Raw genomic sequence first — 23,056 nt, forward strand, 5'->3', positions numbered from 1 at the left:
TAATGGAGTTTCTTTTCTCCCACGGCATATTACACTAGTCACGACGCCGCGGTTTAGTTACGCACGGATTGTTCCTGAGTCGAGGTCTCCTTGGCTACGCTGGCAAAAGATGGTAAAATATTAGTTACCTTGGGACCTAAAACCGGTAGCGCGTGTTGTAACATCGTGGGCGAGATTCGTTAACATCACGCTAGATAGAATTTTTGCTAGTTAGTCTAATCACGTCACGACGTCACGTACACTTCGTAATACGTACACACCTAGGTATGTATGTAAGTACAGTACAAGTTGTCTTCATAGATAGGTAGGTAGCTTGGTAACGGCATACATAGGCCACTGTTTAGTTATGCAACAATTTTTAGTCCTGCGATGTAAGGTGCTTACTACCTTTAATAGCACAGACCTACTATCTTGCAGATGTGGTGGCATCGTTAAGATTTTCCGAAATTAACTACCCACGATATACCTCTGACCTTTCGGCCGTTTTATTGCGTACTAGGGTTTCGGATTGCACAAGTGTAAAAGTGCACTAAACAGTTCTAAACAGTTCTAAACCTGCACTTTTCAAATCAGTGTAGCACTTTTCGGGCCGGAAATATTCCGGACCCATATATGTAGGATTTGGGACCCATATTTAAGATATGAATTCAGTTAATTCCTGATAAATATCTTGGTTGAATATACCAAATTTGAGTTTTTGCTTTTTTGTAGCCGTAATATTATTTCAAGTTTGAGCCTCTTCGCGTGTCTTTAAGAGGCATATCGTGATAGTCACAAATTCGTAATATCGTAGCGACAGCAAGCTCGATATTATATTCCCTAAACATTATGGATTGAAGCTTAAGTGTAAGTTATTGTGGTGATAGTAACGGTAGTACACTAAGGTTAGTGATGTTTTGGGAAAAGTGGGGAAAAGTGTAAAGTGTAAAGTGCTGTTTTAAACAGCACTTTACACTATTCAGCACTTTTCCGAAAAGTGCTACACTTTAGAAACCCTATTGCGTACCTATACTGAAAGCATAATACCTAACTTACACCTATTAATAACGTGTTGGGCATTACATTTCCGAAAGATCTCAAGCAACCCCAAGATGCGTAGCATATTATGACAAAGACGTGACGAGTGGTTGCTGACGTGCGTTGACACCCCCCCTGGGCCTTGGGTTGAATTGTGGACTGTGGGGAGGAATAAGAAAGGAGCCCCCCCTGAAAGCTGGGTAGTAGTACATACATACGTCGCTCCATTCTTCCACTAGTTAAAAGGACTCAGCGGCCAGCCAGCTAGCTATGTAATATGTATATGTAATTACTACTAGTAGTATCACACGGTTCACACCATGTGGTTATAATCCATACGTACTAACTAACCCCTAAATAACTTCTCAAATCTCTTAAGGAAGACTTTAGGTCTCAGCTTTGCGGAAAGGCTCGTGTATTGCGCACATCTTATTATATTATATAGTATTGTGTGTGGTTTTTGTTGAAGCAACGAAAAGAGGATGCCGGGTTGGCCGGCAACCGGACTTCCAGAATAGTTGCGGGACCTGCGTGGGTGGCACTGGGTGCAGTTCCATTGCATCTGCAAATGTGTGACTCCCGCTCGTGCAGCAGACCCAGAGCACTAAAGGCTAGAAAGGCTAGCAACCATTCGGATCAGCGAGCGTAATGTAATGTAGATAGGTACTATTACATTGTACATATAATAGTAGGTATTAGCCCACAGATGAGCTAGGGAGGAGACCAAGATTAAGAGATAAAAAAAAATCTCCAAAGCGGGAGGAAATTTTTTGTGTTGTCGCCATCACGCCCTAAGCAGGCATTTCTCCCAAAGTTCGCGTGTCTTTCTTTTCGAAAGAGGCAGTCAACCCGTTATGACGGAGGGAAAAGCCAGGGCACACAGCCTGGCTGACAGGTTCGAAAGCAAGCCTTAAAGCCTTATAGACACAAGTGTGCATGCAGCATGTTATACGAATTGAAGTCAACCAGTCTTAGGCTTTAGCAAACAACCCTGTTACCAAGCATTGCTCTCCTAATGATAAACGAGTTTCAAAAGCGGATGTTTGCCCGATTAAAAAAGGGAGGAGGAAGAAAAAAAAGGAATATTAGTGTCATCTCGTATTATCCAGTCATCTCCTCCAACTTCTATCAAACCAACTTATGCCAGCCACAACCGAAATGGCGCTTTCTAATTTAGAAGTACAGTAACCACGAGTGAATGAGACAGACATTGGGTCTCACAGTTTGTCAGTCACTGGAGCCAGGGACAGATCTGTACTCACCTACGAAGTACATACACTACATACATGTGACATGTGTAGCTATGATGGTACTATATTACCTAGTACCTAGGACCAGGACCTAGGCAGTGTACTGTAGAGACTGAAGATTAGAGAGGATCAATAACTGAGCTTTTAAGATGCTGCGCTGCGTGTGAGTAGGGGAATCACCAAGGTCAAGGCAACTCTTCGATTTACGCGAAGTTACTCTTCTTTTCCCCAAAAAGGTCAACCCAATGAACCCATCGACGAGAGTAAGGATTGGAGACCCTTATCACGACAGGGGACCCCTTCACTGTAAAGAGAGTGCATGTCCAATCCCTGGAGCTGGACTACGACGTATGTAGATTGGTCTTGAAAGCGTGCAGGTTATCAGGGGTTACGAGCATGGTGTACATGGTAAAGAGCGTCTATTGGTCGGTGGATGTTGTCATAGAGCATCGAATAGATGTCCTTGTGTAATGTTCTCTTTTTCGCCTCAGAGTCGTGTTTCTTATTTGTAGGTCTAGTTAGTGTCTATCATGTAGACAGACACCCTTCATGTTTAGATAAAGGGTTGAGTCACCAAGAAAAAGAATCGATAACTAGCAATGTTGGATAAGAACATTGAAGCAATGAGTAAGTGTTCAATGTTGGAGTCAAAAACCTTATGTACTTATGCATAGTAGAACCTTGAGCAACATTCAAGAATTTCAAGTAAGAAAGATGAGTTGATGCTGTGCTGCCATCATGCTGGGGCTATCCCTACATGTAACTAGTTACCTAGTTGCGTTAACAATTTTAAGGTTAAGCACATTTAAAGCACAGAAGCGGGCGGGGGTGAACTGGTTGGATTGGTGGACAAGTGGACAAGTGGACAATCAGAGCAGCTACTAACTACCTAACCTAGTAGATGTCGGTCGCTATGCACAGATTGACCTCATTTACAAGGTACTTACTACCGAGTTGAATTCATGATGCACTCCAAACCCAAAACCACACCCCTGAATGCAGTGCAAGCTCTGGCCACATTGAACTCGAAGGGCCTTGTTGCTGGAGTTCCTTCCCTCCAGAGCTAGTGTTTCTCCTCTCTACGTCGTACTCCACTGCGGTCAACAGACTCTGGAGCTTGAATTCGAATTCTCAACCTTGAACTTTCAGTATTCGCGCCTGCATTTTGCATTTTGAGATGATTCACTGTTGATGCTTTGGAGTGAGGTAACTGCTGCTGCTGCTGCCTACCTTGAGCTAGACATTTCAATTTGAAGTTGTCGTTCATTCCTTCACTTACTATAGTTACTTTATTGTACCTTCTATTTTACATACGAATACATAGGTGCTTCTCCATATTTTACCTGCCGTACCTACTAAATTAATCTCATCTCATTATTTCCAATTCATCTTATCATCTTATACCTTTTTGGTTTCGCCGTTTTTACTGCTTTTTTTTTCTTGTCCACAAAGGAGCTGAACTGTGTCTCTAAACATTGTCTCGGCCCTATCGTCTAATTCGGAGGGGACTTAATCGACCAGAAAAGCAACATCTATACTACAACGTGCCCATAGGTGGACCAACCACTGACCACTGAATACAATCAATCCCATTTGTTCCTCTGTATCCCGTTACCATTCTTACGAGCCGAAGCCTGGAAATCACTGGGTCCTTCTGTTCTTCTAAACCATACCATATTTCATTCCTCACACACCCATTCCGGCGTCAACCATTGAATGCCGTTTGGACTTGAGTAGACACCATACCGACTTTACAACACCACAAAAAAAAACACAAAAAAAAACATAGTGTTAAACTTGCGACCCAAGTAAGTTGCCTAGTTTCCTTATTCCTCTGTCGCCTACTGTCGCAAGTTGTGCAATGCTGTGGTTTGATGTTCTTTGTAAAGTTGCGGGCTTGTTGACATAAGATGTCGAGTTAGATTAACCAAAAGGCCGTGATCTATACCTACCTTGGTACACATGAAGTTTCGCCATTGATTGATCCAATTAGTCATTATTAATATCAACAGAGCTGTTTCCCAGATCCAACAAAGACCGCGGTTATTAGCTACAATCATAGCAACAGCTCGGCTTCCTGGACCCTACTCGATCGAGTCCAATCTACCCAGCGTCCGACGATTTTCGATTGCCGAAACCCGTCCGTCTAGGGAGTAACGACCTTGATTTTCGAGATCATTTTATACCAAGAATTTTAATATGAAACGAAAGGAACGCTTTCAGATTTTGGTATAACCCTGCATTCGGCATTTTGAGTGTCGCTCTCGGATCGTTTGCGGTAGTCGAATAACATTCCTAAGTACTATTCAAGTACTTGGAGTTTCAGTTGGTGCCAAAGAAGACGCTATCGAAAGGACCATTCCTCGCTTCATCTGGTGTCAGGGCATAGACGCTCTCTATTCTCACCGCCATGGCTACCACCTTGCCAAAACCACGCGGTTCGAATGCCCCGCCGAACAGTGCACTTCCCGCCCTACCCATCGCAAAAACTCGAAAAAGCACTGGCGCCTTATCAGCTCACAATGTCTCTCCAGGTTCGCCCAAGAGTGGTCTACGAGCACCCTCATCCAACGCATACCCTGGCCCTCCTCCATCTCCTGCGCCTACCACGGCTCTCCCAGTGCCGAGAAGCACACATGGGATCAATAGCGCTGGAAGAAGTATTAGGAAAACCGTCAGTATCAATTCATTCCCTCGACCGCCGAGCCGAGTCGCGAGCCTTCCCCCAAGTCCTTTATCCGGTTCAATCACCCCGGTGAGGAAAGCGCGTACTCCGCAACCAACATCCAAGATGTCACATGTAGGGAGTAGCGCACCAAGTTTATTAAACGGTAGCGCGGATGGCAAATCTCTCTTAGGCGGAGCTGGTGCGAGGAACTCGGATGGACTGATCAGCGTGTCGTCTCCCCCGCAAAGCCGAAGCTCCTCTGCCCAAGACTCATACTCGACATCAGCAACAACTTACGATGATCCCGCCGATACAACCGGAACTTCGATGGGCGACAGACGTGCTTCTAAAGGATTGGATGGCAAGGGAAATGTCTTGGTTAGCGTACGAGTCAGGCCGGATGTAGGAAACAATAGTAATAGCAGCCCAGAAGGTGAATGGCTGGTAGATGGCCGGAAATCCTTGATAGCCTATCGTGGGCGCGAAGGGGGTGATTACTACTATGGTAAGCATATTCAATATTTGCATGCTGAGCTAGCGGCCTGGCTAACCAGCTCATAGATAATGTCTTTTCGACACATGACGATAATAGCAGAGTCTACGACCACCTTGCGAAGCGCCTCGTACGTCGAGTGATGGAAGGATATCATGGTACTGTATTCGCATATGGTATGACGGGCACCGGAAAGACTTTTTCGATGCAAGGAACAGCCTCATCTCCGGGTGTGATCCCACTCGCCATTACAGATATTTTCTCGTATATCCGCGAGACTCCATCTAGAGAGTTCCTACTTCGGGTCAGCTACCTAGAAATTTACAACGAACGGATTCATGACCTTCTAAGTATGGCTTCTGGTAACGGTACTGGGAACGGCGCACAGGAGGAGATTAAACTACGAGAAGACAGCAAGCGGGGTGTGTACGCTACTCCATTGAAGGAAGAGATCGTCCAGAGTCCAACGCAGCTCTTGCGAGTGATTGCTCGCGGTGACCAAGCTCGCAGAACTGCAAGCACCCAATTTAACTCGAGGAGTTCTCGAAGTCACGCTGTGGTACAGATCGTTGTCGAGAGCAGGGAGCGAATGCCCGGTAATGCGGGCGCGGAGAGCAAACGTTCGGGCATATTGCCAGGCGGTGTTCGTGTCTCTACGCTGAGCTTGATCGATCTAGCGGGCTCAGAAAAGGCAGCCGAATCCAAAGAACGCCGAACTGAGGGATCTCACATAAACAAAAGTTTACTAACCCTAGGGACAGTTATCTCCAAGCTGTCAGAACACAAGGAAGGAAAAGGGGGTGACAAGGATGCGAAGCACTTGCCGTACCGTGATAGCAAGTTGACCAGACTCCTTCAAGGAGCTCTTTCTGGAAATTCGTTAGTGAGCATTCTCTGTACAATTCAGACCGGATCTGCTGGTAGTGCAGCAACCACGAATAGTCACGCAACCGAGACGTTGAATACACTCAAGTTCGCATCGAGAGCAAAGAACAGCATTATTAGTCATGCTAAAAAGGCTGAAGAAGCACTCGGTGCCGGAGGAGAGGGAGGGGCCCGGGTTCTCTTGGAACGCTATCGAATGGAAATTCTCGAGCTCAGGAATCAACTTGAGACTCAAGCAAAGACAGATAAAGACAAGGTTGATGATGAAGACAAGGTCAGGGACGAGGAGGAAGAGCGTGCTCGGGAAAAGGAAGCAGAGGCGAGGCACGAGGAGCAAATGTTGGAGATGCAGCTTGCACGCACAGCACTAAAAGAGCGGATCGACCACTTAAACCGACTGATTCTCAGTTCGAAATCCACTGGAGTAAATACTGGTGGAACCTTCAGTGCGCTGGGAATGCATGCCCGATTTTCTCAATCGTCCATCCGGACGTCGATCGCCACGTCTACCGGCAGTCGTCCAATGTTAGAGAGAACAGGTTCTATGGGCTCTTGCTCCACTATTGGCCAACAGTCAATTCGACGGCGGCGCACGAGCATTGGAGACCAAGCATCAAATGACGAAGATGACAGTACGGGTGAATATGGCGACGGCACAGCGTCGCTGCAATCTCAAAACCAAGCATTGCAGGCAGATCTCGCCGATAAGAATCGATATATCTCCACCCTCGAGAAGCGTCTTTTGCAAGCTAGGCGGGCCAGCTCCGGGCGGACGTCAGGTGGCTTCTCGGCACCTAACAAGGCTATCATGGTCGGAGAAGACCATAGTGTCTCCGCCGTGCTAAAGGAGAAGGATGCCGAGATTGCAGAGCTGAGAGCAAGACTTGAAGACAAGGACCGAATGTTAGGGGCTCTGCGCAATGCTGCCCGCTCAAGAGATGTTGCCGAGGGGATTGAGACCTCAAGGAGCGGGGGCGAGATCTCAAGGGCTGAGACTAGGGCTGAGACTTCAAGGGCCGAGACTCGGTCTTCTCTCCTATACGAGCATGCTGCAAGCCCGCCGCCTCAAGGAGCTCTTCCCGATCCTCCCATTGCTAGTATTAAGGGCCACTCGTCACTTCGTAAGCGGACTAGGAGCGTTGACGAGATGAGTCGCATCTTAGACGAAATGATTCAGGACCGAGTCGAGGCCGGCGATATTGTTAGGGGTTCTCGTGGCAGCGTTCGGGTAGTTAACGGCGGCAAACGCGAGACTCTAGTAGAGCAGCACGGTTCGGGTTCGGGTTCGGGTTCAGATCTTGAGCCCCTACGAGGGAGCCCAGCCGTACTGAACGAGTCAAGACAGGTCGTACTTGAGGCATAGATATCCCCATGGGCGATGCAGGACACAACATCCATCATATTTGCGAATTAACGAGGCGTTCCGGTTAGGGTCTGCTTCTGCTGTTTGTTTTATACCCCTATCGAATTCGACTGTTTGCTACGGCAATGGGCCTGTGGAACGTGAATGTCCTGACGAAGGAAAGGAGGTTAGCGGGTCATCTGAGCCGTTTCCGAGCCATCAGACAATGACCATGTTTTATTATCAGGATGTATCAAACGAGTTGTGGTGTGGGTTGTATTTTTTTCGCTTTCTTGGTGACAGTTCACGGGAAGGGTGAAAAGGTGGCAGGGCAACCTTTGTTTCCCCTTTTAGGGGCTTTATTCGTCTTGTATATTATTGAAACCTACCTATCCTATGCCGGGCTGATGCTCGTTTAAAAAGGGGCGTGAATATGATCTATAATTGCTATTGATACCTTGTACCTAATATTTTCAGATTACCTACATATGTAGACTTGATCGGAGCTCTAATGCAAGGATGCTATTGAATCTGTGAAACCGCACTTCACGCCCGAGGCGGCTTTGTAAGGTCCAGATCAGTATGAATAATACGAGCCTTAGCTAGGTAGACGGACTCGTTTGGCACACCCCAAGGATACGCCTAGTTTCTTTTGTTTCTTTAGTATGTATCCAGCTAACCACATGCCTAATATGTATATTATTTGAATGTGATGAATGTTTAATATGTACATGTAAGCATCCCTACGTAAAACAAGTGGCAGAGTGGATGGCTTGAAGTTGGACATCTGGAGGTAGCCATCGCTGTACATTAGGTAGGTAAACGAGCAGGCGCCCGGAGTTCGGTCACCCGCATTTGCTCACATTGTTCGTATTTTCTTTGTTAAAACTACTAACCTAACTACATATGTAGTAGGTATGTAGTACATACATCCACATCTACATAGACGTGATCTATAGGGGCATCTATAGGGGCTTGCTTTTACTTGCTTACATGATCATGATTTGGCTTTGGCTTTGGCTTGCATCTCACACTACATACATACATATGTACAATATATGTCCGCTTTTGGTGTTGGAGGGATCAGATTAGTAGATAGGTACTATCTAGCTTAGGTTGCCCTACGCCGGGTTCCTGCATTTGGTGGATGATGGCGTTGGCGCTGGCGCTGTGTTGGTGCTGGTGCTGGTGTTGACATGTGGTTGTCTATGGCATATGTCACGCAAGTCTGTGTTTACCTCGCGTTGCTGCTCTCTCTCTCTCTCGCCATACATATACATATACACATCACCTTGTCGCTTTTTTTTTTTTTTTTCATATACATAGCTACCTAGCAGACAGGATGGGATCGTACATGTATGTATACATATACTTATATACAAGGGGTTGCGAGTGCGTACCGATCCAGGTTACCTAGGGTAGGTAATGAATATATACATATGTATGTTGGCACACACGCATGCAATTATGGATGGGAGATGGTTGTTGGGCCCAGTTCATAAATAACGGTGCCGACGATTAATCTAATATATCCATAGACATAGGGTGATAGAGATGAAACCTCGAATCAATATGGCAATCACATACGGTTCTCGCAGGGTGGTAATATTGGCCTACTCATATGATATCGTGCCGGATGCCTTTTTTTTTTTTTTTTTAACGAAAACTCCTACGGTTAATAGCCGAGTTCAGCTTGTAGTAAGGTAGGTGGGTAGGTAGGTATATATGTAAGAGGTTGGCAAATAGGCTTGCCTGTGGATAAAAACATCTGAAAGGTTCAACATGTAAAAGGGCTATTTCTGTGTGCTGCTATTCTTATACGACTAGGTATCAAACGACGTTTTTCTATTTATGTTTGATAGTAGCACATAAACGACTCTTATATTACCCGATGGGAGGTATAGCGATTCCGGACGACTCCCATTCAATATAATTTACCTGATCAAATCATCATGGAGGATGAATACATAGCTCCAGATGTCCGAAAGGAGAGAGTCTAAGACTGGGTTTTGCCTGTAAACGCAGGCCCATTTTCCAATGTCAGGACAACGGAGGATCTCATGTGGTTGACTAAGATTCCTTCCAATGAGGCACCTACTTACGCAAGAAGAAACATCTCATAAGATATCCCCACACGCATTCGTACATGTAATCTCGTGGCTTTACGAACTCCTGGTGACACAGCAGCGCAGAAGCTTGAGGGCACAGACAGCGCGGTGAGGGCTAGAATGACAACTATCCACACGAGCGACACCTACTATTTGCGCTTCTCGCCTCGCCAGTGCCGTACCACATCTTCTGCAACGTGGGTGTTTGCCAAAATGACCGCCTCGGCGAATACAGGTCGGCTTCGTCCAACCAGATTGTTTCGCCTGTGTTTTCCACGGCGACTACTTGTCCCCAATACTACGACTTATGTATGTAGGTATGTAAGTGTAAGTGTAGGTTTAGTTAAGTTAGTGGTGTACGCAATTGCAGGTGGGAATGGCCAATGAGGGCATAGCCTATCTATATAGTGCACATATCCAATACGAGTAGACATGATGTATGGATGCATGGATATACTGCCCACCAGCCCTACATCTATGTAGCTGTGTGATAGACATGTACATGTAAGTTGTAACTACATGTATGTGTGTTGGTGTACGTGTGTGCCCCTTTCAATTCGGCAGAGGTAGCTGACAAGACCATCAACATCCGGTCAAGAAACCAACCCGTATTAGGAGGTGACTTGGGAGGTGACTTCGCCTCCGCCATTCCTCTGGGACACCCACGAGTTCCGACGTGCCGAGGTTTGGGAAGCTTGGAACTAGGATGAAGTTTCCGACATCGAATGGTGGTGAAATTTGCAGAGCATTTCCTCAAGTGAACTAGATGTTTTAGTGTTGAAGGAAATGATAAGCCGTAATTGAAGCTGAAATCGAGCACTAAGTAGTTAGTTATGTACGATGTAAAGAAAGAAAGAAAAAAAAAAAAAAAAAAAAAAGTGGTGAAAAGTGGTGAAAAGTGATAAAAAAGTGAGCCACCCCCAAGCCCCGGTTTCTAAGAGGCTGTTTGGGAGCATAAGTTTTGCTTATACTTATGGTCCGTGACACTTTAGTACATAAGTATGCTGAAGTGCGTTTTGATTATGGGGGTTTTCTCCACTAAAACCACGACCAATCAACGCATTTCTCGATGTCGATAAGTATTGAGATGTTTGTGTGTGTTATTTATGAATTTGAGCTGGACTGTAGCTACAGTACATAACCTATTGTCCAGGCGTTAACAGGAGGTACGATGGGTCAAACCTAAATTTGCTGTACGGCCATGTACCTGTTGATATTCCACAGATGTTACCTTTTTTAAGCTTTGCAATTGAATAATTTCTTCAATACTATCTCAAATCAATTGATCAGGGCCCTATTTGAATCGCATTAATTGACTGATTAAGAATATCAGTTTGCAGCGTTTCAATTGACCCGGTTCGGGTGATATTTGAGGTTGAAGACCGGGAGCAGTAGTAGCCGCCGCTGTGTGTTAAGCTTAAGGCGTCCACGTGACCCCCTTTGGAGCTGCCACGCCGCTATATCGGGCCTTGAATTTAGGACAAAGGGCTTTAGAGCCTTTCAGGGCTATTCGTATATTTTAAGGCCTCTGTGGCCCCTGTGGCCCCTGTGGCCCCTGTGGCCCCTCTGTAAGTAAGGACATAAGTAGAAATAAGCATCCAAATAGCTGCTCATGAAAAGGCAATAAGCATAAGCTATTTCAAGAAAGATGATTGGATAAAAAAAAAAGTATTATGGTTCGATCCACAAGCAGAATTATAGTGGGTTTCAGAATAATTATCTCACAAACACTTTACTTATCCTTTTGCTGAAAACCCACTAATTCCCCATAAGTCTTTTTTTACTTATGCTCCCAAACAGCCTCTAAGCCTTTTCTCCCTCCCCCCTGCGCCTTTTGCCTCCAACCTACCAGGACTTCCGAGAGCAAAAGCACCAATCAGACGGGACCCCTTGGAGCGTACTTTTAGCGTTGTTTCAGACTTTCCAGGGTCTTGCAATGGTTAATCCTCTCGAGGTCGAATCCGTCCAATCGTTCTATACCGTTTCTAGCGTATGTAAGTACCTCTTACCTACATAATCATTTTAATGTAGTAGCAATGTACACCTCGTAAGGATGATGGTATCAAAATAATACCGTGTCACCCGAACTTTGGGGTAAGTATTTACTAGGTATGCAGGTGTTATGCCAGTTTGTGTGGGGATATTAGAAGGGACAAAAAAAAGTAAAAGTTTTATTAATATCAGATTGAGAAGGGAAAGAAAAAAAGAGGAGAGACAGAGGATTGAAACAGTTCAACTGTTCAAGATATCCAAACTCACCACCTACTAACCTTGGAGGTGATGTACATAGTAGGTACATCATACTATGATCGTAGGATGCAACTTCTTTAATAGGGGACCAGAAACGAGGTTCGGATGCACTTGCAAAGCTTAAAATTTCCAGGGGATGGAATTCATCCAATGACACTACGACCCGGTTACCTTATTCGTCTAAGCGACAATAGAAAGGAAGGTAGATGTACTAACTATTAAGATGCTTGTCCAACATTGGACCCTTTTTTCATCTTTTTCCATACATAGTTAATACATAACTAGCTCCGTTTGCCTTATGAGCTAGTTATTACCTACTTACTACCTAGGGTAGGTAAATAGGTTGGTGGGCTGTAGTGGGCTGGCTGATGGACCAACCAACCAACTTGTACTCACTCAACTCACTCAATTCAGTGCATCATCCATCCTCCAGTTTGTGTCTATCCATCATCCCATCCGTTTGTCGATAATGGAATGGGAGGGTTTGTCGACGATCAAGCATTGAGTCATCTAAGACGACTTCGATTTCAATTCCATTTGCGTCAAATTATTGGCCCCTTGCAAATCCATAACAGGGCCGACGGAGATCAGGAATTCTTAAAATTACTGTAGGTCGATCTTTAATGTTCCCAGCCTGAGGGTTTGAAAATGGTAGTTACTTGTACTAACTATGCAGTATTGGTCCTTTCTCTGGCCTGTCTATGCTGTCTATGTCTGTTTGGTCTGACATCATCCCGCCTGCCCTGCGTAACCACGATGGTGTCATGCAGACTCATGCTATTCCTTCATGTTTTTTCTTTTTCTTCCTTTTGTCAGTTCAAGTTAGCGCAATTATAACATTGAACCAACTCCTTTTTATCTGGAGCACTGTTAATTATACATACGGTATAGTTATATGTGTAAGGTACTGCTACCAGCTACCAACATTTGAACACTTTTCTATACGATCTGCATAATATTCTCCGTTCAACATTAAATCTTCTTTACATATGTACTCCTTTGACGACATCGGACATCTGGTCAGTCACTGTACACTACTGTACTTGGTACTAGGCAAGCAACCCGCCCCCCCGCGGCGTGTAGCTATCGTCGTCTCGTATGCCCGGAGCGTTTGAATAAAACTTGGCTGCTTGGGTCGTTCTTAGTTGTGTACTCCATTTCCCTCGTGGTCCTCAGCCCCATTGGACCACCTTTCCTTGTGATCGTCGCTTCACTACGGGAAAGCATTGGATGGTCAAATCATATTAGTATTGGCCCCATGCCAACCCCCATTTTTCCCCATCTCCTGGGATCACTGTACCGTGTATACATAAGCGGAGGGCTCTCTACGATTTAGTGCCGATAGAGAAAAAAAAAAGGGACTCGCTAGTGAACCGGATCGTCACTCGCCTTCGCAAGAACCATCACCTACTTTTTCTGGACACGATCGTCTCCCTGTGTCGAAGACATTAGGCATACAAGTACCGCGTCGCACAAAGCTCGGCCACCACCCGGAGTTGCCTTTACCTTTTTGCGATTCGAGGTTCACCATCTTTCGGCAGTCAGATGGTTAGGTAACCTATTCTTCGATACACCACAAATGTAGTTGACGAGAACTCCATACGTTGTTCCATACGTTGTATGCCCGATGGCCTGCCTCTAATGGCTAATCGCCGTTCTTGAACCACTTGTCGTTCCTTTCACACCTTTCCATTCCAAGTACCCACACCACCGCTGCAGCAGCTTGCAGCTCAGCTTCCTATCATTCCTTATACTCCTCAAACTTATATTAATACTTCATTGACGGGTCAACCCGAATCCCGACATCCCGTTCCGTTTCATTGCAGGCCCCTGTGGTGAAGTCGTCTTCGACGTCACCACCGATTCACCCGCCCGAATGATGGCGCCGACTTTAAACGTACCGCAGAGCACCCACGCCAAAATGATTGTCTCACCACCTCGATTGAACTTGCGTAGGGCCGCATCGTACCAGCATGAAAAGGCACCTCTATCATCCACCTCCTCCCGCTTCACCATCAACCAACTCATGTTCTCTCCTCCGCCTTCTCCTGGATTGCCTGCCTTGGTACCTCGGCCCCGGAAGTCCTCTAGCGGGCCAAGACCAAGCCGCGTCCTCCGAATAACCGCGTGGATCGCCGCGTTAGTATTGATCTCCTTCGTAGTCAGGAGTATTGTAAAGAAGGATATACAGGTGCCCGTCAGCTGGACCCTGACGGACAGTGAGGAGTATGAAATGGTTGGACAATATGACTTACCTGATTTTCCTACGCCTATTGCCGTGACAGACCGGAATGGCAGGTCTAAGTGGACTGTCTCCATTCCACCTACGTCTGAATTTCCCTTGACCATTGAGGAGTATACAGACATGTGTGTCCAATGCCGGGAGGTGGCAGCCCATGTTAGAGAGTTACACGGCTACACGAATCCTTCAAAGCATATCCAAACAGACTATTATTATGAAGATCCTTATTTTGTCGACGTCAGCGATGCCGAGAAACGTGGACTTCTTCCTGGAATGGAGGGCAAGGCGTGGAAAGTGACAGCAAAGGCTCAAAGCGGCCACTTGGTGGGGGAGAAAGCAGACGGGCTAGTCGATAAGAGCTTCTGCAAAACATCGTTGACGTTTGTCCTCGAATCGGCGGATGCTGGGCTGGGCCATACATTGATGATGCTATGGATGGCGTATGGTCTCGCGCAAAAGGAGAGGAGGTCGTTTTTCATTGACGACTCACGATGGGCGTATGGCGAATATACTACGATTTTCAAGGCGCCACCGATGCCAGATTGCAATCCGCCACCACGTCACGAGATGTTACCATGTCCCCGTACAGCGCGACATCTTGTTGTATCGGCCGCCACAGCCCCTCAGACCTTCGGCCAAAGCTTCCATCTCGAATACGAAAACTCCAGACGAAGCGACGTAAAACGAGAACGGCCAGTATACAACCTTGCACGGGCAGGCTACGAGGCTTTATTTCATCTGAACGAAGATGACCAACCTTACGTGGAGCAGCGTGTCAAGGGGCTGAGAAGAATGGCCAAAGTGGCTGAGGGAAACTATAACGATGGTTTGATTGTTGGCGTTCATATTCGACACGGTGATCTACACCCTTACGAATACCAATACAATGGGGCATACGTACCCTTAAACATATACGTGCAGAAGTCAAGGGAACTCATCGAGCAATATCATAATTTTAGTACACCCTTTGGGGGAGAGGATGTGGCTGCGAAGCAACACTCGTTCTCTATTATTGCATCAGACGATCCCGACGTGTACGAAACGGAAGAGTTTTCGGGTTCCCTTCGAGCTCAGGAGCAAATCAAGCTGGCCAGTACACAACGCGCCCCGAAGGCGAACCCGGATAAGACAGTAATGCACAAATTTGTCGATGAGGCTTTCGGTTGGGAGGGGGGGTTCTTCGCGAGCATGTTCTGGAATCTCGGCCGGTCGACCTTGAACAACGCCAACGCGGGAGCAGCAGGCGAAATGCAAACAACGCTCAAACCGTCGGCAGAGACTATGCGACTAAGGGGGCTGATCGGACGAGCTTATATGCTGGACCTAGCTGTACTGGGCCAAGCTAGTGATGTTGTCATTTGCACTATGAGCGCAATGGGATGTCGATTGCTAGCAGTGATTATGGGCTGGGAAAAGGCGATGGAAGAAGAGAGATGGGTTAACATCGATGGGGACTTCCGATGGACTGCATTATCGCTATCATGAGCACCCGGCGTGGCGTTTTTCAGGCGTTTGATTGTTTGCTCCCAAAACAGACGAGCCGGCATACAAAGTAAAAAGATATCCTTGCATACAGCATAGCCAATCTCGGGCGTTTAGGGAAAAGAAGGAGTTTTTATTTTTATTTTTTTCAAGACGGACTAAGTTTTCGACGAGTGGGACGGAAGCATGAGATATCTTGACATCATGGGATGAAGCATGTTGGGGGGTGAATAGAGGCGTCAAGAGAAAGAGTATCTAGAGAGCAGCATAGCCCACTCGCGAGGGTAGGGTAGGTTAGGGGGAGGGGAGGGCGTTGCACTTCCTTCGTAGGCAAGCCATACCGGCTACAAATGGTATTTCATTTATATTCAGATGGCAAGACAGTACATCTAAATCTATATCCGTAATGTCGATATCTTTAGTAACTTCGGCTTGAGTGGTAGGGTATGAAGAACACTTTGCGTGCTCCTCTAATGTTCCTGGAGGCTTCGTTGAACCAAGGGGTGGGTGCCTAGTCAAAGCTCAACGTAGCTCTCGAAACGTTCTCTGTTATGCTACTATCGCTAGGACCTTTGTCTACATAACTATTTGAGGAGTGAAAATACGACTGGGAACTTAGAGGTAGGTGCTAGCTAATGTAGATGGTCCCTCGAGCCCCTTTAGCCTCTTGCTGTGAATACCTGCCTATTTCGTCGGTGGCCTGAACTTGGGGTACCTATGGGAATGTACGCACATACAAAGTAAGTAGGTAGGTTAGGCACTTAGGTTTGCGAGATATCAAGAAATGGGGACGGGATGGTAAGGGGTAGGGGTAGTGGTAGTGGCGATAAGGGAGGGGGGATGCTGTGACGAAAGATAAAGTATTGCTATGACACCTAGATAGTTATCTGGCAAGGACTTGTTTTGCTTTAGGTCGGATGATGATGAATGGTTCCTACGCGTATCGAATAAGGAGAAGAAGGGGCTGTAGCCATAGGTAGCCATAGGGAGGGAGAGGGGAGGAAGGCTTCTACTATAAGCACCAGGCTGCTCTAATGAGAGACCATGATACATGTATGGCCATTCTAATCGGTTAAATCAAGTATTGTAGTAGAGTTGGTATTATACAGCCTGGGGATTAGAAGAGCTGAGCCTTCTAATCTTTAAGGATACTTATATAGTTTAACTATCTAGGTTATTGGAAGGTACCATATATACTCTCCTATGCTCTAATCAGAGCAGGACCTACTAACCTAGTTGAGTGGGCAGGACCTCTCGATTGAGTCTTAGGTAGAGGGTGTATTGACGCCTGTCATCTACCTAGGTTAGTATGTTACCTACCTTAGTAGTGAACGAAGGGGGCATACTATGTATACCGTCTCTACCCAGTATTCCATTCCAAGGTTAGTAGTACTTGCCTTCGGGCAAAAACCACCATATAGGCGCCGGTAGCTGAATGTGAGTAAAATATTCCTTCCCGCTCCGTGCCGCAGAACGGTAGGCGTGTACCTGCATACACGGCAGTATCGCCCCACTGCCGTCTAATGCCGCCCCACTATTCACGGATCGCGAAATCGCGAGCATATAAATATTTTTGCTGTGGTTGTCCTTTGAAAGATCATCCTCTTCTTATTGACCTATAGTTAAATCCCTATCCTAATCGTTCTAGAGTGAGAAGAACTTAGAAGAATACCAAGGCCTTTTTAGGTATCCTCTTAATAGGTATTATTCGTTGCTATCGTGTGTCTGACGCGCGATGTGAGGAAGAATCTGATTATTCTTTATCACTGCCGCCGTGGTTGGGCTTAGTTTTAGAGTTAATATATGAATAAGAGTTGTAGTTAAGCGTTTGGTTGAACTAATAACAGTTCCTAGGAGATGTAAGATCAGGAAGACATTGATCTAAAGTGTTAACTTTTAAGCTATAACTACATACCTAGGCGTCTAGTAGTTCACGGTGGATAACATATAAGATTAAACAACGCCAAGGCCAGCCATGTACACATAGAGAGGTATTCGAATCTAATACCAAATCGTATCATTATCATGCCTTACAGACCGATCGTGCTCGTATCATATCTCTTGCGTTGGTAAGCTTTTTTCCAATCAGTATGCCTGGTAAGTTAGTGGTACCCTAGAGGGGATTGCGAATTGGGTGCAACTCGATGGGCTCGATGGATAAGTGTGCTAAGCGGTGTAAGGCCAATGGCATTTTTTTTGCTTCGATCATCGGCCAGGAACACATGATGTTATGTGGTGGTCCTTCTCACGTGCAATTATGAATTGAAATGAGCTTGATTTGATTGAATGTAGCTGCAAGGTTGAAGTGCATATCCAATGTGTAACTATGTTGACTGCTGTCAGATACATACATGTACAATACCTACCAGATGGTGGCAGGTACGCCAGAGAGGAAAGTGCGAAGCACTGTGGTCATGTATTTAAGAACATTTCAGTAGCAAGGTCTGATCCTTAGATCTTATCCTTTTAATATACAGGTCCACCCACATTTATCTCTACCCTAGGTGAGTGACGCGGAACCTTCGAAGTTCAATGGCCATTTAAGTTCAACTTGTACATAATAACTACTAGGTTAGGTAACTAGCTTGAGATACATTGAGCTTTGTACCTGTGAATGCGAATACGAGGTAACTCTGTACTAACGTACTCTTACATGTACCCTTTTTTTCTCGATGTCTAAATGGTCCGATGTTCTGACCCCCTATCGATTGGCCAATCTCTTGCCATCTTTTACCAAAAATCGTCTATCCTTGACCATCATTTTTCTTGTATTTATTATTTATTATTTATCAAACTCCCTCCTAACTTTTCTATCTCGACCTCATCCTTTTTAACAAAAGTATTCTCATAAGTCCAAATAGCTGAGAGTGCCCGTCGACGACAAGCCGAGTCAGTCGCAAGCAAGTTTTAGCAATGGGACTTCTAGAGGATGTCCAGGGACATGTGTCCCAGTACATGTCGCAACTTACCACGCCGTCGCAAATTGGTGTTGTTGCTGCCACCGGTCTATTTCTCATCGTTTTCCTCAACGTATTAAATCAGGTCCTCTTCAGGAATCGCAATGAACCTCCCGTTGTCTTTCACTGGTTCCCTTTAATAGGAAGCACCATTACCTATGGCATGGACCCTCCGCGTTTCTTCAAGGAGAACCGAGCTAAGGTACGTCTTATCCCTACAGTCATTGGCTACCTACCCACCCCCTGAAAACGAGTCAGGCAGCGAGTACTAACATAGTTGCTCCTTGTAACAGTATGGCGATATCTTCACTTTCATACTCCTCGGAAAGAAAACCACTGTATACCTTGGCACCACTGGCAACGACTTTATCTTGAACGGCAAGGTGAAGGATGTTTGTGCAGAGGATATATATACCGTCCTCACTACCCCTGTCTTCGGAAAGGATGTGGTCTACGATTGCCCCAACTCCAAGCTCATGGAACAGAAGAAGGTAAACCACCATTTCCAATACCATTCCCAATGCTATAGTCGAGACATCAAACATACTAACGGAACGGGAAACAGTTCATGAAGATTGCCCTTACCACCACAGCCTTCCAGTCCTATGTACCCATCATTGCCGATGAAGTAACCAGCTATTTCAAGAGATGCCCCGACTTCAAAGGAAAGTCTGGAATCGTCAACATCCCCAAGAACATGGCCGAAATCACTATCTTCACCGCTTCGCATTCTCTTCAGGGCAGTGAGGTCCGAAGCAAGTTTGATGAGTCGTTGGCTTCATTGTATCACGATTTGGATATGGGGTTTACCCCGATTAACTTCATGCTTCACTGGGCTCCCTTACCGTGGAACAAGAGACGAGACCATGCCCAGAGGACTATCTCCAAGGTCTATATGGATACCATCAAGGAACGTCGCGCGGCTGGCAAGACTGATTCCCAGGATCTGATGTGGCACTTGATGAACGCTAGCTACAAGAATGGTGTCAAGGTCCCCGACCACGAAATCGCCCATATGTTGATTGCATTACTCATGGCCGGCCAACACTCTTCCTCTTCGACAAGTTCCTGGATGATGCTACGTCTCGCTTCGCGCCCGGATATCATGGAGGCCTTGTACCGCGAACAAGTTGAGGCTCTAGGTGCCGACCTTCCCCCCCTAAAGTACGAAGACCTCGCCAAGCTCCCTCTCAACCAAGCCATCGTCAAGGAAACCTTGAGATTACACGCACCCATCCACTCCATTATGCGCGCTGTCAAATCCCCCATGCCTGTCCCTGGAACCAAGTACGTCATTCCTACTAGCCACACTCTACTTTCGGCCTCTGGTGTAACGGCAACGGACCCCGAGTACTTCCCCGAGCCAGACCTATGGGAGCCTACACGATGGGCCAAGGATTCATCTCTTGCGCCCAAGTCTCTACGTAGCGAGGCGGACGAGGAGAAGATTGATTACGGATATGGGTTAGTGAGCAAGGGTGGTCACTCGCCTTACCTGCCGTTCGGTGCTGGAAGGCATCGTTGCATTGGTGAACAGTTTGCCAATGTCCAACTGCAGACTATCACAGCCGTCATCGTTCGCCTGTACAAGTTCAGGAACGTGGATGGAAGCAACAACATCATCGGCACAGATTACGCTTCGCTCTTCTCCAGGCCGATCGAGCCTGCCAACATCTTCTGGGAAACACGGGAGTAAAGAGAGGGACGGAGAAGGGAGGAAATGAGGCGCATTTTGTTGATTACCTAGAAATCTGTACATATCACCTTTCACTGGATGACGAACACGCCGGAGACAAAGCAGCTCTGGCAGGGCATGACACGAGAGCAGAAGACACAACATAATTAGAATAATAATTAATAAGTGAAAAGATCAAAGATAAGTCCCTACGAGGTGCATACTGGATTACTGTGGTACTGTGGTACTGTGGTATTGTGGTACTGTAGCATGCATGCGAACAGATAGGTATGTAATGAAGCATCAAAAGCTCCTCTCGACGTTTTGAAAGAAACCTACATAACCTACCTGGCAATAGTTACCTCCTTGCTACATCAGGGCATCAGGGAGGGGGGTATCTTGTCCCAGGGTGTTTTCCTCGTCGGCAATTGGAAATGACACAACCACGAAGACGGAAAAGGCCAAGGTGGCAACGATGGATATTGATGACGCAGATGGATGGATGGATGGATGGGTGGATTGGGTGGTTGGAAGGTAGGTAGGTAGGTAGGTATTACTGCGGTGATTGACTGTACACCCTCAGGATAATTGATATTGGTTTTGTATTTTTTTATTTTTTTGTTTTCCTTCTTCTTGCCGTATGAGTTGCACGTATGTCTTTTTGGCTCCTATCACTACACTCACTAACGTTACTGTTGCAGCGGGATGGGATGATGGGATGGATGATGGGATGGATGATGGGATGTGATTTCTTCGTTGGAAGGTGGAATTGATGATTATTTACCTAGGGGGATCCCGGCAGTTATGCATATTTATTTTTTCATAGTTAACTAGGTAAATACATGATGCGACTATGAACTTAGAGAGCTCTGAAACAGCTAGGTTAGGTTAAGGTAACTTGCTCCTGTCTCCTTGCCGGCCCGTTGCATTGATACCTGGGTACCTTGGGTACAGACCAACACCACCATCGAACTTGAAATCGCCCACCTCCCTTTATTGCTCTACACATAAAACTACGAGAACGATATTTAGGCACTACCTGGCGTACTAGTAGTAACTGGTATCGCGACATACTTATTACAAACGTGGGAATCGAGAGCACCTACTTACCTACTTAATCTCTATCTATCTATCCACGCAAGAGCTAGGCAAAGCCGCGCGAGAAACAAAATATAGATAGTTACTTACCAGGTTACCTTCTCGCTTTATCACTGGAAATTTGCTCACCTACTGGAACACCATGTCCACGAGCGACCTTGGTCCCCTCGTCCGCCAATGGGGCCTACGCACAGCGCAGCTCCCTGCGGCTAACGCGTCGCCCGACGAGCTGAAGCCGTTCCTCGCCGCGGTCCTACGAGAAGCTATCCCGTTTATTAACGGCGCGGCGCCCAAGAAGAAGAAGGCTGCGCCCGACCACAAGCTCTGGAAGCTGAAGGGCACGCACGCGCACGCAGATTCGGCGGCCAAAATCGAGGTCTTGGAACGGGTTGTGTTGAGCACCGAGTTAGACAAGGCTGCTGCTGCGGTTAATGAAGAAAAGGAAGGGAAGAAGAGAAAAGTGCGCGGTGAGACGTGGTGTTGTCGCCGCAGTGTCCATGCGAATGCACGGGAGAAAGGCACTGCTGACTGGGACGAATTTGAGAAATCCTTCCGCGAGGAGCACGCCAAGTCGGAGAAGAGCTTTACGCCGGCGTGTCTGGCTGCGCGGCAGGCGGTTGCGTGGGATTGTGCGGGTGTTGAGGTGACGGTGGAGGAAGAGAAGGGGGAGGAAGGGAGCGGGCTGGCATGGGGTGGGTTTGGGCTCATGGTCCTGGAGATGCGGCATCGAATTGGGAAGCCGGTTTTGAAGGACCGCACATTTCCGGTGCTGCAGATGACGTGTGGGGCTGTTGGGAAGAAGGAGTTTGTGGTTGTGAGTATCCCGGTGCCTGACTTTGGGACGGCTTCAGAGGCGAGTGTGTTGGCGAAGGAGAAGGATGCGCTGATTGGGGTCTATGTCAGCGTTGAGAGGATCCGGATATTAGATGCCGAAGATAGTGACGAAGATGCGGGCAAGATAGAGTGGCTCATGGCGACAGCGAGCGATGCGGCGGGTGCATTGCCGGCGTGGGTACAGAATCTGGCAGCGCCGGGAGTCATCTGGAAGGATGTGCCCCTGTTCTTGGCGTGGATTGCTAAAGAGAGGGTGAAGAGGCGAAAGGAAAGCGGGAAGGGGAAAGAGGAGGCTGTGGTAGATGGAGGCAAGAAGCGCGAAGGGAAGAGTAAGGAGAAACAAGGACCACCGCAGCTTTCGAAAGTCGACAATATGCCGACGATCTCGGAGTACACGAACGGGGATGAAGGTAATGCGTCAGAGAGCGTGAAGATCTCGACTGCGGCTTGAATACAATAGTATAAGTGCTTACAAGATGTATGATTTGTAGTTGTAATGTTCCAAGGTTGAAAGTTGAATGGTTTACAAAGGTGCAATACTACTAGGTTAGGTAGTTAGGTACTATGTAGTAGACTCATAGTAGTAGTACTGTAGTACTACCTAGTAGTACATGCGACGTAGTAGAGGCAATGCAATTGAATGACTCTTATCGATAGGGCGTATTTACCCCTCCATACCCTTTTTACTCCTCCAAATGGAAAAGGAAAATGGAAAAAGGAAAAAGTTGAGTCAACGAGGTACAAAAAAAGGTGTG

The 23,056-nt window shown here is 46.6% G+C and overlaps 4 protein-coding genes across 4 annotated transcripts; all 4 read left to right on the plus strand.

The window, feature by feature from the left end:
• The first annotated feature begins 4,502 nt into the window (after positions 1-4,502).
• On the plus strand, positions 4,503-7,790 carry GGS25DRAFT_2943 (kinesin-domain-containing protein). The gene is made up of 2 exons (XM_049257593.1): positions 4,503-5,440; positions 5,497-7,790. Exons 1-2 carry the CDS (start codon positions 4,678-4,680, stop codon positions 7,674-7,676), a joined length of 2,943 nt encoding a protein of 980 aa, XP_049120858.1. The 5' UTR covers positions 4,503-4,677; the 3' UTR covers positions 7,677-7,790.
• A 5,489-nt stretch (positions 7,791-13,279) lies between these two features.
• Positions 13,280-16,211, plus strand: GGS25DRAFT_467559 (uncharacterized protein). The gene has a single exon (XM_049259007.1). It carries the CDS (start codon positions 13,890-13,892, stop codon positions 15,738-15,740), a length of 1,851 nt encoding a protein of 616 aa, XP_049120859.1. The 5' UTR covers positions 13,280-13,889; the 3' UTR covers positions 15,741-16,211.
• Positions 16,212-18,155: 1,944 nt separating this feature from the next.
• Positions 18,156-20,576, plus strand: GGS25DRAFT_467562 (cytochrome P450). The gene is made up of 3 exons (XM_049259008.1): positions 18,156-18,896; positions 18,988-19,185; positions 19,260-20,576. Exons 1-3 carry the CDS (start codon positions 18,651-18,653, stop codon positions 20,388-20,390), a joined length of 1,575 nt encoding a protein of 524 aa, XP_049120860.1. The 5' UTR covers positions 18,156-18,650; the 3' UTR covers positions 20,391-20,576.
• A 624-nt stretch (positions 20,577-21,200) lies between these two features.
• Positions 21,201-22,959, plus strand: GGS25DRAFT_467565 (uncharacterized protein). The gene has a single exon (XM_049259009.1). It carries the CDS (start codon positions 21,610-21,612, stop codon positions 22,750-22,752), a length of 1,143 nt encoding a protein of 380 aa, XP_049120861.1. The 5' UTR covers positions 21,201-21,609; the 3' UTR covers positions 22,753-22,959.
• Positions 22,960-23,056: the final 97 nt, after the last annotated feature.

This window comes from Hypoxylon fragiforme (assembly GCF_022984875.1).
Source record: "Hypoxylon fragiforme strain CBS 206.31 chromosome Unknown GGS25scaffold_1, whole genome shotgun sequence".
Classification (NCBI taxonomy): domain Eukaryota; kingdom Fungi; phylum Ascomycota; class Sordariomycetes; order Xylariales; family Hypoxylaceae; genus Hypoxylon; species Hypoxylon fragiforme.